At 36.7% G+C, this 20,769-nt stretch overlaps 1 protein-coding gene across 1 annotated transcript in view; it reads right to left on the reverse strand.

Moving 5' to 3' along the window:
* The window catches only part of NWD2 (NACHT and WD repeat domain containing 2), a 167,129-nt gene that overhangs the window by 53,748 nt on the left and 92,612 nt on the right, over window positions 1-20,769 (reverse strand). The window contains exon 3 of the mRNA XM_043973192.1: window positions 19,395-19,511. Within this exon, the coding sequence (XP_043829127.1) occupies window positions 19,395-19,511 (117 nt within the window). The remainder of the gene's footprint in view (window positions 1-19,394; window positions 19,512-20,769) is intronic.

Here is a 20,769-nt window from a genome sequence, read left to right on the forward strand (position 1 = left end):
AAGGAATGAAGTGATTTGTTTATTCAAGTACTAAGGAATATTAGCTCCAAACGATATTTCAACATACTTTTTCCTTGTTCTAAATGCTGATAAATGTTCCCTTAAATCATCTTGGGATAGAGTTATGCTGGAAGTCATGGGGAGCTATGCTAGCTTGGATATCTCTTCAAGGTAAAAAAAAGCTTTGGTTAATGTTAAATTTAATAAAATTGTTTCTGGAATATAAGCCCCCAAATACAAATTACAGTATTAGTATTTTTCTTTTCTTTGACAACATGGACAAGTTGGACTCAAGGTTGAACAGGAAGAAGAGGAGAAGATGAGTAGACTATGTCACCTTTAGGAAACTCCAAACCTCCTTTACTGACAACAATGTTTCCATGAAAGTGAAGACCCATTTTTTTTTTTTGCAGGGCAATGAGGGTTAAGTGACTTGCCCAGGGTCACACAGCTAGTAAGCGTCAAATATCTGAGGCCGGATTTGAACTCAGGTCCTCCTGAATCCAGGGCCAGTGCTTTATGCACTGCGCCACCTAGCTGCCCCAGACCCATCTTTTTAATACCAACATTCTACTGGTGTTGCCATATGGCAGTCAGCCATGGAACACAAATGCCTCTACAGAATTAATGAAGAATATAACACAGAGGGCAATGGAAAATCACATGACAGGGGAACAAACTGCAGCTCATAACTAATAAGGAATTCTACAGAACATTAGTATTCACACAATGATAAGTCAACAAGACCTTTAACACATTGGTTGGATTTCATGTGGTAAGGAATATTTATTAGGCACCTACTATATGCCAGGCACTATGCTAATCTCTGGGGATATGAAACCCTGCCTTAAAGGACTTTACAATCTAATAAGCAAGACAACACATAAGGAAGCTGGAAAGTGGGAATGGGGGCCACTAATGGATACTGAGTATGGAGGTATCCTATTCTGCAGAATTGAAACCAAACAGATGGAAAGTGGGGAGTTAGAAAGTCCAGGTCCTAGTCTCCTATCAAGGAAAGCTTCCGGAGGAGTTTAGCACTCTACTTTCTAGCCCTCCAATTGGAGGGAAGAGGAGGCTGAGGGATTTGGGAAGGTGTTGAGTATTCAGAGCTGAGTTAGCATGATGGTGAAATTTCAGGTGATTAGCTTATCCTGAGAGGGGCAACATATTCTGTGGAGTTGAAACCAAGCAGAGCTGCAGATGGAAAGTGGAGTGGATTAAGCTATAAAAGAATTTACAAAAGGGAAGTCTCAAAGTTAGCTTAGGCAGATCAAAGTAAGGAAGGCAGGTCATGTGAGATGATATATGGAATGGTAGGTATCAGAAAGTTAGCACGCTTACCTTAGTTTTCAGGGAAGAAGAGGTGAAGTGGGAAGAGAAAGCATGTAAGCATGAGCTGCACTTGTAATTCAATAAAATAGCTTTGGTAACATATAAAATTATAAATTGCACGACATTTATGCTGCTATTATGGTGTTTTTTTGTGTGTGAGGCAATTGTGGTTAAGTGACTTGCCCAGGGTCATACAGCTAGTAAGTGTCAAATGTCTGAGGCCGGATTTGAACTCAGGTCCTCCTGACTCCAGGGCCGGTACTCTATCCACTGTGTCACCTAGCTGCCCCTGCTATTATGTTTTTAAGGTTTAAAGGGGCCATAAGAATTATGGTCAGGGCTCTTTCACTTTGTGGGGGACTAATGGGTTAGTGATAATGCAACACCTATATTTGCACACTACTCTAGCCCCAAGGGTAACCTAGCAACAGAGAGAATGTCATTGGGGAACATTAATTTTACACATTTACACAAATTTCCCTACTTTGAAAGAGGAAAGAAAGGAGATCAAATAAATACTGGTCCCTAGCTCGTACCAGTCTAAGAGCAAGCAAAGTCCCACAGTGGATACTTTAGAGTTGATTTTATTTGTCATGATGATGTTAATTTTTTTTAAAGGAATACTTACAGAAAAAATGCAGGTGTAATTACATACTGTAGGTTGTGACCATAATGATAATGAAAACATTAATCACTATAAAATCTTCCTGAAAAGCAATTACTTTGTGAAAATGGTTAAAAGATTACCATATAATATGGAATTCACTGAGGAGCATTTTGTGATCTCAGTGCTGATTAGCATCAATACCTTATATTTATATAATACTTTTTGCTTTAAAAAACTTTATAACTGTGATCTTCTCTGTAATCTTATGAAATATATCTAACATAAAATCCAATAGAATTTCTGTGAAAATTAAAATATCAGTGAACTAGGTTGTGTCTACACTGTTAAGTTCAGTGAAACAATTGTATTTGATCATAGTCTTTACACTTAACTGGTTATTTTGGTATTATATATGTATCCAGGAGATTCATCTATTTGTATATGACTTTCCTCATTGGTAGAGATTGATTACTCAATACAGGGAGGGGTGGAGTTGGCAAGAACTTGGGAGAGAAAACATCATTGTCGTTTTGGTTTCCAGCTTATAGAGAAAAAATACATGGTTTTAGATTATCTTCAGGGAGAGTTCTATGAAGAGAAAAAAAAAAAAGACTCTGGGAAGAAGCTGACTTGTAGTGTTGCCAGCATCTTGATCATGTCCCAGTTTCCAGTATGTGACACCAGAGACTTTGGGGGAATTTCTTCTGGGTGAAAGGTGGAACTTTCTCTCTTGGTTAAGATTTCTCAGTCCAAGTGAGAGAGCTCATTCATTCTGTGTATTGATGTGTAATATTATCATTTGTATAACTTCTCTGATTTGTTTGCTATTGGCTTGGATAAATGAATTTATTTGCTATTGAATTTGTATGGTCTTTATGTAACTGGCAGCTGGTGGGAAGGGAGTCAAGCCTTGGATATATAATTGGGGGTTCCATCCCCATTAAAAGATAGTGATCAGGAGCTCGAACCTAAAAATTATTTCCCCTAGACTGGTACCCTCTCTCTGAGGGAACATAGTGGCCACTCTTGTGGTGCTAATCTCCTAATTCTGGCAGGAATCTAAGTGTCTGTTGGGGAGGGATGGGTAGAGGAGATCCTAGAGATATGTGTTCATGTCTAGCCACACCTAGACAGACTCACGTAGACCCATAACCTAGCTGGACAACACATACCTCATATGTATAGACATAGCTTTAGAGCAGCCATGATACTGTTTCTTAAACACAAAATAAAAAAAAAATCACCTTCTCTCCCCAAACTTGGAAAACCTGTTTACTATTTTTCTGTCAAGTTAAGAGTTAATCTCGTTCTAGTCATTCATTCAAAGAGTATTTCTTATAAGTGCTGCTCTATGTAAGGCATTATGCTTGGTGCTTTGAAAGGGACAAAGAAGAAAATATAATCATGGAATTTATAGGGAAGAAGTGGGGGATGAGGGCAAATGACAGCATCGACTTTGTGATCTACAATGTGCCACTGCCTTGAACTCATGAAATTCATAATCTATTAGGGGAGAAGACACATATAGAGACATAGGATACGAGATTAAATGTAAATGTGAAAGATGAGAAGTAGAAAGTGTTATGGGATTTAAGAGGAGAGAGAGATTAGTTCAGGCTGTGGACATGAAAAAACATCAAATACAAGAGATGATGTACAATTTGGTATTTAAAGGATCCTTGGGAATAAGATAGGTGGTGTTTAGGTAGATAAGGAGAATATTCTAGGGCAGAGAGAATAGTGTGAGCAAAGACAGGCTTAAATAGAAGTGATGCACGAATAGGAAATGAAGAATAGTACAATTTGGTTGAAGTAGTGGGAGGAAAGATCAAAATGGTAATTGAGGCTAAGGTAGTACTAGCTCTGATGTTAACTTGTGCACGTGGGCCAATCACCTAATTGCTTCTACACTCAATTTTTCCTAATCTCTCTACTGAGGATGTTAAATGTTGATGACCTCTTAAGGCCCATTCCCATGTACAAATTTTACCAACTTTCCCAGATATAAAATAGGATTCCATACAATTTGACCACTAGATGGAACTCTGACATTTTAAAAAGTGAATTTAGAAACCTTACCATTTCCAACTTTACCCAACAAAATAAATATGAACACGCATCTGTGTTAATATTAATTCAACAACCAGACAACAAGTCATTTTCTTTTCAAGATAAAAGGATTGCTAGTTAGAAATGCAAAATGGAAAAACTTCAAGATTTAAAATATTAAAATTCACATTTAATTATACACAGAATAGAAGGCCAACAGTGTTTTCATTATCAACATTGTCAATGCCAAATAGATAAGCCAAAAAAAGAGAGATATGCTTCAGAGTCTAGAGACCAAATATTACATTATAAGAGATAAGAAATGATTGAATTTATATATCCTGATTTTCTAACGGAGATAACACCTATAAATTCAATATGGTCTTAGTGTCACTATGTTTTTATTTGGAATTCATTTTTTCTGTGAACTGCAGTTTATTTCAATACACATTTAGGATTATATTACCCCTAGAAAACATTAGCACAGTTTAGCTATAGAAATCCTTGGAAAGTTCTCTTTATACTGAAATAACAAAATTCTGTGTGGTGAATAAGTATGATACATAAATCTCACACAATCCCTGAATGTCTAACATCAAGTAATGAAATAAAATGACATATGTTCTCAATTGAAAATATGTCTGTGGCAATTTCTTGTGATAAAAATGTGTTTTGAGATAATCATGCTTTTTGGAAGATTCAATAAAACGCTTTTAATCCCCAATGGAAGTAATGTTTATGCAACTCAGTTTTGCACAGTTAAATGATATCAGCTACCAATAAATAGCAGGAATTTCACCATGCCAGGAATATATATTTTACATTTGTAAACCTATCACAGGAAATTAGAAACTTCTTTTCTTTAAAATAATGGCTCCCAAGGCTCTTTGATTTAAACAAACAAATAAGCAAGCAAGCAAAGCAAGTGTAACAGCTGAGTACCTGTATTTAAGCTACCTATAAATCTGAGATCTTTCTTTATTGATTAGACCAAGAGACAGATTAAAGGCATGCACATAAGGCTGAAGTCTATTTTGTATACATTTGCGATTCCTTTTTTTTTTCCCCAGGGCAATGGGGGTTAAGTGACTTGCCCAGGGTCACACAGCTAGTTAGTGTCAAGTGTCTGAGGCCGGATTTGAACTCAGGTACTCCTGAATCCAGGGGCGGTGCTTTATCCACTGTGCCACCTAGCCGCCCCTGTGATTCCTTTTCTCCAAATATTTGTAAGGTTATAAGCTCTAGACCTGAAAGGAACCTTAAAGACGATTTAGTCCAATATCTTTATATTTTTGGTGCTGAAACTGAGCCTCAAAGAGACAAGATGACTGGCACATAGTTACAGAGCTAATCTTACCATACTAGGCCAAAAAAAAAAATCATAGGATTTAGAATCAGAAAGTGCCACTTCTCCACGTTATAGATGTAACCGAAATTCATCTTGGTGAAGAGACTTGCCCAAGCTCATACGGTAGTCAGCAGAGTCATAATTTGAACCCGGGTCCTCTGACTTTCAACTATACATACTGCCTCTAAGTTTATGATCTTCCTGCTCTCTTCACCTGTGCTACCTTTGATATCCTCTCTTCTCTTTTTTTTTTTTAACCCAGAATGAAGTATAAAATTAAACGAATGGACCAGACTGAATATAGTTAGGTTTGTGCACCATTTTTTTCCTGCATGAACACTCATGCAGAGGGATAAAAACAGCCAACAACATAAGAAAAGAGGTAAATTGAACTGATATAGTGAAAGCAATACTGGATTTGGAGTCGGGATTTGGGTTTGAATCCTAACTCTGAGACCAGCATGATCCTAGGCAAATCGCTTACCATCTCATAGCCTCATTTTCCTTTTTGACAGAAGAAGGGGTTAGGATAAGATAATTACCCAGATCCCTTCCAACAACAGATGGTAGAAACTAGAATGTAGTGCTTCCCTTGCTGGAATCTCAAAGTCCATTCAACATAATAAAAATATCCTATTGATTCCCAAATAACATCTTATTTTGATTTTTTGACAGCATTCTCCAGTTAACTGGAACTAAAGAAGATTTGGAATTGGATTTTTGACAATCCTCTGTTGTACTTCATTTAACTGGTCTAAAAGTATACTAGCAGAATCTCTGATTTAAAATCATTCAACATTATTCAACAAGAATTCATTAAGTACCTTCTATATGCCAAACGTTATACAGCATGGGGATTTCAGGCTGTCAACACCAGTGAAATTCAGTCATTAGTATAATAGTTTCTAATTTTAATGAGTTATAAAATCATTTTTCTACCCGCTAAACAACTTCTAAATAAGCAATAAACCTTCATGAATGTTTCACCAAAATGTTCTTTTTTTTTTTTCCCAATCCTCTTCATTTTCTAGGAAGTTGAGTTGCTGAGCATAAGGACCAATCAAGGATTACAGCAAAAACACACAGTTCTTAAGGGTTTATAAAAATTACATTTTGAGAGACCTCATGGGGGATATTGAAAAAAGCATTTTGACAGGAAGCCCTAAATTATAAGTTGCTCAGATTCAAAGGTCACTCAAAGAAAAATATGTTCAGAGAATAAAGGAAAGTGCAGAAGCCTGCAGAAGCTTAATTGCACAACAGACTGGAGAAAGCATCAGAAAGGCACAATGGGCTTTGCATTTGGTTTAGCCTTAGATATTGCTGCAAGGAAGATAAGTACCTAGCTTGTCTTTCTCGAAGTCAAGGGGTTTTTACTGGAAGAGGATGGTTCAGTGGTTTGAGTGAAATCCTCTTTCACCACCCAGCCTTCGTACAGAAAAATCCAAGTCCTTAAACAACCATTTGAGAAACTTTAGGGTGTGAAAAAGAACTAAAACCTGTCAACTAGTGTTTGCTAAATATAGCATTTTACAGAATCTTAATAAAAGTCTTGAGATAAATAAGAAACAATGAAAACTTAAACTTGGAAAGGACATCAGATTTCCCTAGTCTAGCTCCTACCCAAAGTATAAATCCCACCTAATATATCCCTAATGAGCTGTCATCCATAAGACCTCCAGTGACTGTCTACCCAGGTAGCATGTTCCATTTTTGGACAGATCTAATAGTTATGAAGTTTTCCCCCATGTTGAATTTAAATCTTCCTTGTAATTCCCATCCATTGATCCTAACTTTGCCTTGTAGGGACAAGCAGAATAACTGTAAAGAATTCTTTGTTCCTTTTGAAGACAGCCATCACGTTCCTACTTAGTGTTCTCTTATTCAGGATAAACATACATAATTATTTCAACCAAATCTGGTATGGCATCGTTTCTTCACTATCAAGCTTTCTTTCTTCAAAACATGCTCCGGCTTCTAAACATCCATTCTAAATTTTATCAGTCCAGACGTAATTTAAGCAGGTACAGTGGGGCTACTAGCTGCCATGTTACTGATCAGATGTGTTTCTATTAATGTTATCACATCATATTACAGACTCATATTAAACTTGCTGCTTACAGTAACCCTTAGATTTTTTCATATGTACTATTGGCAAATCACACCTTTCTAATCCTCTCCTTGTACAGTTCTTTTTTTAGCCCAAGTAGAGGACATTACATTTATTACCATTAGGTTTCATCTTGTTCATTATTTTAACCTGTCTATATATCTTGGGTTTAAATATCCTGCTAACCATTTTTTTCTATCCATCACAATGGTTCTTTCCATTATAGAAGATCATTCTTTTTGATTGAGAAAGCTGAAGTAAAATGGGAATGGGCAAGTTTTTATTTACTTTCTCTCTCTCTCTCTCTCTCTCTCTCTCTCTCTCTCTCTCTCTCTCTCTCTCTGTCTCTCTCTCTCTCATCTTCCCATTTATTCCAATCATAAGCCTTATTCCTTTCTTGATCTTCTTGCCCCTAAAATAACTTTTGAAAAGACTAAAAATTCCTTTTAGCAATTATCAAAAACTTCAGCTCATACAGGGCTTTAATCTTTCTGACTTTAAAAATATTTATCTTTTGTTTTCACCCAATTGATATTCCCTCCCCCTCCCCCTGCCATATATCTAAACAAAACTCCTATAGAAGATATTCTCTGATAAATTAAGCCAAATTGACTATATTATAGGATTGCAATTGAGAATCTATAGCACTTTCAATTTTTGTAGTTAAGTAATTGTTAAAAGACAGGAAGGATGTGTGCTTCAATAATTTCTTTCCAATACTTTGCATAGTATTTAACCTGAGTTCTATATTGGACCTTTCCATTTTTTTTTTTGCATATCCTTAGTTACTTTCATTTGCTTACATCTCTTTCTAAAATCCAACTTTGTTGATGAGTAGACAAAACCATCTCTTTTGACAATTTCCTTCCTCATTGGAATCAACTGAAATTACATTGCCAGAAATGTGTCCTTGAGAACCTCCCTTGAGTTGAATTCCTTTTTGAGTCTCAGGCCATGTTATTCTAACCCCTAAATTCTTTGAAATTTACTCCTCTGAAGCCTGTTAGACACGTTAGACTATGTCTTGTACCCCCCTCTTCACTTCCATCTCTTAAAACATATAGTTTGTTTAATATTTAGCTCAAACACTACCTTCTACAGGAGGCCTTTTCTGTATGTTTTGAATATAGAAAACTCATCTTCCTGAGTTCAAATTTGGCCTCAGACACTTGTGTGATCTTGGACAAGTCACTTAATTCGGTTTACTTCAGTTTTCCCATCTCTAAAATGATCTGGAGAAGGAAATAACAAACTACTCTAGTATCTCTGCTCCCCAAACCCCCAAATAGGATCATGGAGAGTCAGACATGACTGAAATGATTGAACAACAGCATATCTGTATATCTATATGTCTCCCTCCAAAAGAATATAAGTTAATTGCAGGAAGTGGCTGTTTCATTTTTTTTTGTCTTCATATCCCTAGTAATAGCACAGTACTTGGCACACAGGTTCTTAATAATAAATATTGATTATCTATCAATGGCCACTTCTATCAATCACTTCATCCTTATTAGTCAAATTTAGGCCCAGAATATCAAATACAATTCACCAGAACCTTCATTAGAAATACTTCAATGCTGGTGGAAAGCTCATTATTTTTCCATCTTATGCCATGGTCCAGAAGTTCAAATCTCATTCTTTGATCCCATCTTCTTAGCTAGTTCTTTGCTACTTATAACTTATATTCTTTCTTATATTGGAGAAGCTATTAAACAAGAGAGGTGATTGTCCTGAAAATCTTTCAATTTCCTGTCTATATCTTCAAAGTCCCTAGAGATTATTACTAGGTTCCTTCTGAAAGTATTATTTGTTCCTACATGAAGTATTAGAAGTAGATAATGATTTTACTTGTCTTTGGGACAAAAGTGCAAGGAGGATATCATGCTTAGAATGGCTTAAATTTCCCCAAACTAAGGTAATTACAGTATAGTATACATATTTTTCATTAGTTATCACAAAAGGTTAGAATGAAAGAAGAACAATTTTTAACAACACATATAGTCTAACTTAGTTATTTGTGGCCTTTAAGGTGTTTGTTTGCTCTCAGAACTCCTTTATTCCCAAATGATGAATTTAGAATGTCATATAGTCCATCTTTAGGATAGTAGCTTCCTACACTCTCCTAAACAAGTCTAGCAGGTGTTCCTGACAATTTACCAGTAAGATCCTTTGTCAGGTCAAATATGGGTGGTTTCATAGAATCTAGATTTAGGGCTTGAAAGGAAACTCATGAGACTACTGAATCCACCCCCTTCTTTTTTTGTTTTGTTTTTGTCGTTTTTAGTGAGGCAATTGGGGGTAAGTGACTTGCCCAGGGTCACACAGCTAGTAAGTGTTAAGTGTCTGAGGCCAGATTTGAACTCAGGTACTTCTGACTCCAGGGCCGGGTGCTCTATCCACTGCGCCACCTAGCTGCCCCTCACCCCCTTCTTTTTACGGATGAGGAAGTGAAGTGCCTTGCTAGGGACACCGGGCCGAGGTCTGAGGCAGTATTCAAATACCTATGTCTTACAAGCCCAGCCTACTACTACAGTTCCACTTAGTGGTTACTTTTCTTTTACTGTGAATGACAGAGGTAAATGTTGGGGAGAAAGACTGTAGATTAGGTTATCAAATTACTGGTCGCATCATCACACAGGAATCCTAGGGAGGGGTAGAATAATTTTATAGTACATTTTACTAATATCTTTCATATTTTGGGGATGCACATTTTTAAAGAGGCAATATAGAGTTCATTATGTAGGCAAGGAAGAAGGAAAAAATGTTACTTTCTTCTACAGATGGACAATGGTTTGCCACATGCTGCTCTGAAATCTAGTTTTAGCTCAAATTAAGATTCTAGACTTGCCCAGAGAAGGGGAGAAGTGGAGCAAAACTGGTACCCTTATTCTTAGAGGTCCATTTACTCTCTCTGTAGGTTCTTCTGCTTGATGGCAACACTGGGTTCTTTTGTAGCATGGTGGTTGTTGGGGTGGGGGGGCGTGTGGGAGGAATATTTGATTTAATTTTTGTAGAGAGTATACAAGAGAAAGAAAAGATATCTATTTTTCTCAATACTTGGGAAAGTGTTTTGTTAGCTGCCTCCTATGCTCTAATTTAAGACTTATGCCTCATGGTCTTAATAGGTTCCATGTAAATTAAAATCAAATTCAAAGGAAAAGAAACCAGGTGATGAGAAATATCCATAAACACAGAAAATAATCATGATAAAAATTCAGTTTAGGGAAGAGCATTATCATCAAGAATTAAATATCTTTAACTTTAATAAAACATGCATTAGAGATAATAAAGGTTGTAACTAAAACAAAATGTAAATTAAAAACTATTAGAAAGCAAAGTATGAAAACATACCTATTCTAATCTCATCAATGTATGACTTAGCAGAGGTTTGCACATTAGCATATTTTAACACACAGTGCTGCTCTATTTAAAATTGTATTTCAAGGAATAGAAACATTAATGGCTTTTGAAACCTTTATACATTTTCCTTTCTTTCCTCCCTCACATTTCATGATTCAATCAACCAATCAATAAGCAAGTAGGCATTAAAAGGTACTATGTGTGGGGGCAGCTAGGTGGCTCAGTGGATAAAGTACTGGCTCTGGAGTGCAGTAGTGCCTGAGTTCAAATCAGGTCAGGCACTTGACACTTACTAGCTATGTCACTCTGGGCAAGTCACTTAACCCCGATTGGCTTTACACACAAAAAAAGGCACTATGTGATTGGTACTGGGGGCACAAACAAAATGAAAGTCACTGGGCCTCAAGAAACTTACATTCTATTGAAGGAGATAACATAAACTTGTAAATTATGTAAAAATATATGAAAAAGAATTTTTTTTTTTGGGGGAGGATCTGGTTGCTATGAGGGGATTGGGAAAGGCTTCATATAAAAAACAACTCAATCTGAGTTTTGATTACTCTGTCTATAGCTATAGTTCAGTATGGAAGTAAAATTTTTATATGAAAAGAACTGACTCTCCTAAGATTTCATTTGTTTGCCAGACAAACTTTTGAGAAGGATCACTAATATGCAGAGTTGGCTCTAAGAATAAATATTGTTACATATTTCTGAGGACCTGTTATAAACTTTTCTCCGGGGAAACTTCTTAGAAGCTACTAAATTTAGTTGATCAGTTTGTGGTTTCAGAGACTAATATTATTACATACTTGTTGCACTCAAGCAAACCTAAACTAATTCATGTCAGCTATGATTATTGATGATACACAAATAAAACGAGTAAAGGGAAAAGGTTTAGCACTTTACGGTTCCTGAGACACCTTGACAAATTTAATTATAATAAAGGTCAGAAATCATTATCCTGTCCCTGAGAAAAATTTAAAGCTTTTTCTTAGAAACAGTTTTAGAAAATAGGTTGGTTTGATATCTTAAGAGAGCTAAAAAGAAACATAAGAATGTTTCTAAAAAATGAACAACATAAACTTTTATTTAATTTTACAAATATTTTCAAAGCAACATTACCCAGTGGAATTTATTTTGGAGCACAAAAAGTCCATTTTGTAAATGTTGGGTTCCAAGTATCTCTATAGTCTCTGTATCTGTCTTTCTTTCTTCTTTGGGGGGGAGGGGTTGAGAGGTGGAGTGGGGTGGTACTCATCATGCCTCTATTTTATAAGCTTTAAACATGACCCTAAGTTAAGTCTGGCAGGCTGTAAAACTTCATTTGGGGGGCAGCTAGGTGGCGCAGTGGATAGAGCACCAGCCCTGGAGTCAGGAGTACCTGAGTTAAAATCCGGCCTCAGACACTTGACACTTAACTAGCTGTGTGACCCTGGGCAAGTCACTTAACCCCAACTGCCTCACCAAAAAAAAAAAATGTGGAAAAAAAAGTATTTCAGTCAGTTTTGAACAGCATCATTTTTTTTTTTTTTTTGGTGAGGCAGTTGGGGTTGGTAGTGACTTGCCCAGGGTCACACCAGCTAGTTAAGGTGTTAAGTGTCTGAGGCTGGATTTGAACTCAGGTCCTCCTGACTCCAGGGCCGGTGCTCTATTCAACTGCGCTACTAGTGGTCCCGAACAGCATCATTGTTATCTATGTTTCAGCTTGCATGCTTCTTCCAAAGCAGAAGTGGTGATCCTAAGTCTGAGGACTTGGGGGATGAATCTTGGCTCTGCTATTTACTGCTGTGGGAATTGCAGAAAAGTCATTTTACCTCACTAGCTTTCAGTTTTCTTCATCTATTAAAATGAAGGTCTACACAATCATGGAGTCATTCAGAAAGGACTTCAAAGGCCATCTAGCTCAATAAGTACCTTTTAGCACTAGATCCCATGCTCCTACTCAGCTTCATTAAAATTTACCTCGTTTGCTACATTTAGCAAAATGTTCAGGCCTTGAGACTTTAATTGTGATGTTCTGAAGCCAATTAAGATACATTTCTTCCTGCTGTTTATTAATGAGGTCCTCTCCTGGTTTTACACTGGATTTGAAGTTTTTTAGTTAATTCATGGCCGTTTTTCTTAGTAATTGCAATTTAAAGGTTTTTCCCTAATATTACTCAGCCTGCTTTCTCAGAGGTGGGGTAAAAATTTTTATTTTAATTTAAAGACAAGAGAATAATTTGGTAAATTTGAGAAAATGCAGATACATTTGCCTTACATGACACAGTACTTAGGTTATTTGAAATGTCATGTTTAGGATTTGATATTAGTTTCTAGAGAAGAAACAATTGATAATAAATAAAAGCCTTAGAAAATATGGAGAAATTATTAGTAACTATGGAGAAGGAAAGGTGGCATATATACAATACATACAAATATATTTTAAAGTAAATTCTGACATTTAATTAACTAAAGGGGATTTTTTGTCTTTCAAAAGACCAGTTTTAAAACAATATCATTTCCACAGAGATATAAGGTGCATTATCCTTTCATAATTAGGAAAAATTAAGGCACTTGATACAAATCGATCAGGTCAGATCTACACAGGTGCTAAGGTGTGAAGATGGTCCTAGCTTCATTATGAAAATAAAGAGGAGGAAATCTTGAGGAGAAATGATTCCTTGAGAAACTGATTAGAATAGTCTTCAATATCTCAGATGTGGGTTAGGGAGACTCAGGGAAGCCATGAATGTTTTCTTTCCTTGCTCCAATTTTTCAGTCACTATAGTTGAAACCACTCCCTTCCCCAATGCCTTGTGGCATACCCACTGATATTTATTCTTTTAAAATGTTTTTTGTGGGGCAATGAGGGTTAAGTGACTTGCCCAGGGTCACACAGCTAGTAAGTGTCAAGTGTCTGAGGTTGGATTTGAACTCAGGTCCTTTTGAATCCAGGGCCAGTGCTTTATCCACTGAGCCACCCAGTTGCCCCACCTGCTGATATTTATAAGCAGGTTGGACAGTCTTCTTAGACCTTTGTATCAGATTTTATTCAACACACAGAGTATGAAGCTATGCCACATCTTCAACAGTGTTCTCATCATTTTTTTGTCCTCTTAATTTTAAAGAAGAAAGTAAAAAAACACACCATGTCTAGAAATATTGAGACATTTTGCTATTTTCCATTGATGTTACAGGATTGTGTGATCAGTTATGAAAGTATTGATGGTGACCTGAACAATTTACCTCCGATTATGAAATAAAATAGATAAGTAATAACTTTAACTTTTTTTTTTTTTTAGTGAGGCAATTGGAGTTAGTGACTTGCCCAGGGTCACACAGCTAGTAAGTGTTAAGTATCTGAGGTCACATTTGAACTCAGGTACTGCTGACTCCAGGGCCGGTGCTCTATCCACTGCGCCACCTAGCTGCCCCAGTAATAACTTTAACTTTATTCTGTGTATTTGAACATGCAACAAAAAGGAACTAGAAAATGACAGCACCATACAATAATCATTCTTTGGTTAGTGGAAAAAGTACAGGACTCAAAAGCTGGACACTAGTTCTGGTCTCTATCTCTAATTAGCTCTATTACCTTTGGCACGTGAAATAGTGATCTGAGGTCCTAGTTTTTTTAATCTGCTAAAAAAAGTTGTCAGGAAGACAAGAAAGAGATATGATTAGAATACTGATATCTAAGATCCCTTTGGGTCCGAAAATCCTGATGTAAAGTGGTATAAATTTTCTCGAATGTTCTTCACAGTATTTCAGAAGCCACTGTAATTGGAAGAATTTGTTGCTAATATGAAAATATATGCTAATATATGAAAATAGGCACGGCAGAGTTGGCTCATGATGATAAGATTCAGTTTTGAGATTATATGCTAGCTTGCACCAGGGACACCCTTTATTTAGAATACAAAGCTTGAGGCAAAATAACAAGCGAGTCCTATAATACATGATAAATTGTATTCTAGTAGTCTTGAAACAGGAGTTCTTAACCTGGGATATGCAGACTCTCAAGGGACCTATATATAGATTACAGGGTGGTTCATGTCCTTGGATGGGGAAAAACATATGTAATGGGAACTTGATGGAGAGAATGTTGGTAGACAAACTTTGTAGTGTGAGTCCATTCTCTAGAGACTAACGTGGTGGAAGAGAGTGTGCTCTCTCTCTCTCTCTCTTTTTTTTTTGCGGTGGCAATGGGGGGTTAAGTGACTTGCCCAAGGTCACACAGCTAGTAAGTGTCAAGTGTCTGAGGCCAGATTTGAACTCAGGTCCTCCTGAATCCAGGCCAGTGCTTTATCCACTGCGCCACCTAGCTGCCCCTGCTCTCTCTCTCTCTTTTTAAAAAATACTTTGGTTCTTCCTATATCATCTCAGTAAATATCCCTTTGTAAATCCTAATTGATGTTTACTGATGAACCGAGATTGAGAAAAGATCAACTGGTCAATTGATATTGGGGAGGTGTTAGCTGGTGACTGATATTGGGGGGAACACACCAGATGGAATTTCATAAGTTATCATATTAGAGAAGAAGCCTTCAGCCTCTCAGCGTTAATTTTAGAACCCTAAAAGGGAAAGTAGTTATTTTCACTCTGAATACCTGATTTACTAGTCTGAGTGTAGATTGGGAAAGAGATCCCCAAAGTATTGCCACATATGTACAATGAATACAAGGTAGTTTTGGGAGGGAGGGTACTTGCAGTTAGAGGGATGAGGAAAGGCGTCACATATAAGGCGGTACTTGAGCTGGGTTTTGAAAGAAAGCAGGAATTATGAGAGGTGGAAGTCAGAAGAGAGATTATTTCAGCCAAGGGAGGCAGTCAGTATAAAGGCACGGGGATGTGAGATGGAATGCTATGCGTGAGGAACAGCATGCAGGCCAATATGGCTGTTCTATGACTAATGGACACATTTGTTGGTTTTCGAAAACAAAGAAGGGAATAGAGATTGTAAAATGTATTCCAATGAGCTTGACTTAGATTCCTATTAACATTCTTGAATATGTTATTAAAAGAATAGTTAGTGGACATCTAGAGTAAGGAAGAATGATCATTAAGAGAAACCACGATTTCAACAAGAAGAGCATATCTTTTTTTTTTTGACATGTTAGATCTGTTAGATCTAACTAGATCTGTTAGATCTAACTAGATCTGTTAGATCTAACTAGATCTGTTAGAGCGAAGGCTGTTAGATCAATGGAACAGTGTAGATATAGATGACTTAGATTTCAGCTTTGTGCAGTGTCTTTCATGCTAATTCTTACAAAATTTGGATAATCTATCTTATAGACAAGATGGACCGATATGTTGTAGATAATAAATGCAGTTAGTTTTATTTGGAACTAGTTCAATGACCAAACCCAAACATCAGACATTAATGCTTTGATATTAACTTTGAGGGATACCTCAGCTATGTAGTACTAGGGATTCAAGTTTGGTCTTCTGCAGTTTAGCTTTTTTCATCAGTGTCTTGGTTAAAAGCAAAGACATTATACTTAGGAAATTGGCAAATATTATAACGTTACAAGGTATATGATATATGACTGCTTTAGCAGATCTTGACAGGCTAGGTGTTAGGCTAAATCCATGAGGACGAAATTTAGTAGAAGCAAAAATAAAATTTCATTTAAAGTATATAAAATAAACTTCACAAGATTGGAGATAGGAGTGACCTCTTTTATTTGAAAAAGATATGGGGGGTTTTAATGGTCAGTAAACTAATATGAGTCAACCTAATAAGGCAGGAAAAATCCCCTAAATATGATCTTAGGTAACACTGGAAAAACCCTAATACTCAGGACTACGGTGGTGATAGACCCATTATACCCTGCCCTAATCTGACTATATGTAGAGTATCATGTTAAGTTCTGGGCATCACATTTTAGGAAGGTCATGGATAGGATGGTGTCAGAGGCAGGTAGCCAGGATGGCCTTGTGATTCTTCACATGATCTCTGATATTTAGTCTGGGAGAAGAGGAGTTTCAGGGGAACGTGATAAGTTATTTCTAAGAATTTGAAGGGCTGTCATAGCTAGGAGTAGGCAGAATCATGACTGGTTTTCTGACACCAAATCTGGTGATCTTTTCAGGTGGTTTTTCTGAAGATGATTGTTTCTAGAATCAACAATCACTGTTGAAATTATATGACAATATGTTATATTATAATATATTATTAAACAATAAAAAGCCAAATATATTTCATTTTGTATATCCTTGTTTTCCTTCCAATTGCCTTCCAAAAAAGATATTGAGATGATCTAGTTTAGCTAGATGTCTTGGCAGGATATAAAAAATTTTATTTTCCTTTAAAACTATTTTATAAACGGATACTATGCCTAATCTCTCATTTTTCCATAATGGGTTTCTTGTAATGTTTTTTTTTTTTTTGTTTTTTTTGCAGGGCAATGGGAGTTAAGTGACTTGCCCAGGGTCACAAAGCTATTAAGTGTCAAGTGTCTGAGGCCGGATTTTGAACTCAGGTCCTCCTGAATCCAGGGCCGGTGCTTATCCACTGCGCCACCTAGCTGCCCCTGGTTTCTTGTAATGTTAACAGGTGGTACCTTTATGTTTGTCCTCTTCTTCAAGTTGACAAGAGATAAGTGATGAATTAGCTGAGCCAAGTTTCTTGGCACTTATTACATCCCCATTTTGATGAAAAGCTTTGCACTAGTTAACTACATGAAATGGAGATAGAATTTATGTCTTTACCTTTTGTTCATTTCATATGATTTTTAGGGAAACAGTTGATACGTTTAGGTTGGCGCTCATATAAGAGGCATATGTCTTCTTATTTTTTTATGCTGCTTTGGTGTTTACTTTGACCTTTGTCTCTACCAACTGTGCATTTGAACTAGAGAGGTGGTTGATTCTCACATTTGCTTTATTATCAAACACACTTAAACTAGCTTTTTACTATATTTTTCTTTGAGGTTTTGCTTGTAGATGTTTCAAGGCATTGTCTTTTCTGTATTGGTGTCCTGAGCTTCTCTGTTACCATAGTAACTTTTTTAAGGTCAGGTTCTTTTTTTGTGTGTGTGTTCATTTTTCCACTCTACTTCTTGACTTTTAGACTTTATGTGGTGGATGTCTGCGTGAGATTCTGTTTTTTCTGTCTTTCTGTTGTCTTTATAGCTTAATCTGGGGTCTAGAAGTTTTTGGTGCTTTTACAGGGGTGCAACTGGGGAGATGTCTTTGTTGCATTCTCTAAGTTCTTAAGGCTTTTGTGTTGTTGAGGGTTTTACAGACTGCTGCTGGAGCATAGTCACTGTTAGCCCACTGGATAGGTTTCTTTAGGTTTAGAGCTTCCCTTTGGTTTTGGTCTCCTGTCCTGGTTATTTCATTGCAGACTTATATGCAGAGCTAAAGGTTAAAACTGAATCCTTACTCTGCTCTTGGGCTCAGAGCCACACAGATATATATCTGGACTTTGTTCTTTGTTCCTTATACAAGTAGAGCTTCTGCTTTCTCATGACCACTCCTCTCTGCACTGGAAGTGAGATCCAGAACTGGGAAATAGGTAACAGATAATCACCAGATGGTACCTGTTCCTGCTCCCAGTGATATCACAGGGGACCCATGGAATTTCTTTCTGCCCAGGTGTTCTGGTGTTCAGTTCCCTTACTGCTCCTGGATGTTAGAATGCTCCCCTTGCCAGTACCCCTGCTACTGTCACTCCTGTCCAGTACCTGTCAGTGTCCACAGATTTCTTTATCTTCCTTAGTTGCCCTGGGCTGGAAAATGACCATTGTGACTTTTTTGGCTTTTCTTTATTAGAGATTTGATCTCCATTGGCTAAAGAATAATTCAGTAATTTACTTTGGAGTTGCTTCAGCTACTGAGAACAAGAAAACACATGTCTCAGTGGCAAACACTGTGATGCTTATACTTGAAGACATCTGTAGCATCTAACCTTTTTTGGTGGGGCAAATGAGGGTTTTAAATTGACTTGCACAGGGTCACACAGCTAGTAAGTGTCAAGTATCTGAGGCCAGATTGAACTCAGGTCCTTCTTAATCCAGGGCCGGTGCTTTATCCACTGTGCCACCTAACTGCACCCAACTTGAAGCCATTCTGATGGAAGGATGGCTCTGTCTGGTGGTAAAGTTGTCAAGTAATCTGTATGAATCTGAGGCTGAAATTCTTATTGATCAAAAGGCATGTGGAAATTTCTAACAAATATTAGTTATCCATTTAGTAATCTTTCAAAAATTTTAATGTTAAGGACCACTGTTCAGATATTGCTGAATGTTAAAATACCTGGAGGAAAGGATGCTAGTGTGTTATATAGGTACCTATGGGGGATTAATGGGAAGACAAGAGTTGTATAGAATGAGAAGTTATGGACGGATAGTGATCTGTACTGATGGAGGGAATACATATATTAATGAGGATCAGAGGCAATGAAGTGTAATTTACAGCATTTCATATGGAAACCTGAAGGTATCTCCTACTTTGCACATTGAACGAAATAAGACATTTCAGAAATGAAAGCAGTTGCTTCTCTCCAGAAATGTCTCCAAGTATTGCTAATATCAGAAATGACCATATTCATGTAAAATTCATTTAAAAATATAGAGCATTATTTTTATACCCACAACAAAACATGGACCTGCAGATGTTTTCAAGCAATCTTCTAAAAGCTTCATACGAGTCTTTTGGAGTTCAGGACTGTCCCATTCATCTTCATCTAGGCCCCAGTATAAATCTATGACCTGAAAATAAATATATCAGAGTCTGTTAATTTATCCTTTGGTTTTGTTCTCTTCTTACAAGAACAGGTAGAATAAAATAGCTTTTTATGTGTTTTTTTCCTTCTAGTTCTGCCCTTGGAAGAAAATAAGATGATTTTTGAAGATTCATCTAAGATATGAATTTTTATGTGAGGAAGAGTCAGATGTGAACACTGTAATTTTTTGTCCATTCGCTCTTGATTATATTGTTGAAACGGGCACAGAGGAAAAGGAAAACGAATGTTAAATATAGGAGGACTTACAACTCAAGTTTTAATTATTTTAAAATGGTAATAAGATTTTCCAGAAAATGTTTGAAAGCAGCTAGAATAAGGTTGTCACATCATTTAAAACAATTAAGTGAGTAAGTATAGTGTCATTGTATAACTTTAGAGGTAGAATTTTCATAATTAGGGGCATGATATAAAAGGAACTCAAATATCTACCTTTTCTTTTCTAAAAATTAGTCATCATGCTTTTTTTATCATTGGGATGATTTGCTCACGTCGCTTACATCTGTAAGCAGCTCAGCTTTCATCAATATATGTTTCAAATGGAAAACAATGAAAGGTACATATTATCAGTTCCATTTGTAAAATGAGGATAATGGGACCTGCCATCTACCTACTTCAAAGAGAATTGGAGAGGATTAGTATGTCTCAAGAGTTTTATGAATGTGATGGTTGATAACTGCTTTACTACCTATATAAGGTAAATTTTTCAATTCCATTTTACCACTCTGATGGAATATTTTTCCTCTCTGGTTATCTACACGGCATGGAATGAAATAAGGAACAAATATTTTACAGATCTCTTCTTGGTGATCGGGCTTATTTCCTGCCCATCCATTGGCCATATCTCTTCTTGTTCTGTGGTTCTTGATGTCAATGTACTGGGTTTCTTCTTCCTTGAATCTCTCTGGCCATTCTCAGCTACATCTCCCGAGTTGTAATATGGTTGCATACATCTTACACTCTAGTAGATTTTAAGATCTTTGGGGGTAGAGCGTATATCATTTTTTGATCTTTCTATCCCTAAAGCCTAGCATACTGTCAGTAAGTCAGTTGATAAGCATTTGTTAAGTTCCTACTATGTGCCAGAGACTGCACTAAGTACTAGGAATACAAAAAAAAAAAGGCAAAAGATAGTCCCTGTTCTCAAGGAGTTCACGGTCTAATGGGGAGACAACATGAAAACAATTATGTATAAGTAAGATATATATAGGATAAATTGGAGATAA

The sequence above is a fragment of the Dromiciops gliroides genome, chromosome 6 (assembly GCF_019393635.1).
Source record: "Dromiciops gliroides isolate mDroGli1 chromosome 6, mDroGli1.pri, whole genome shotgun sequence".
In the NCBI taxonomy this organism is placed as follows: Eukaryota; Metazoa; Chordata; class Mammalia; order Microbiotheria; family Microbiotheriidae; genus Dromiciops; species Dromiciops gliroides.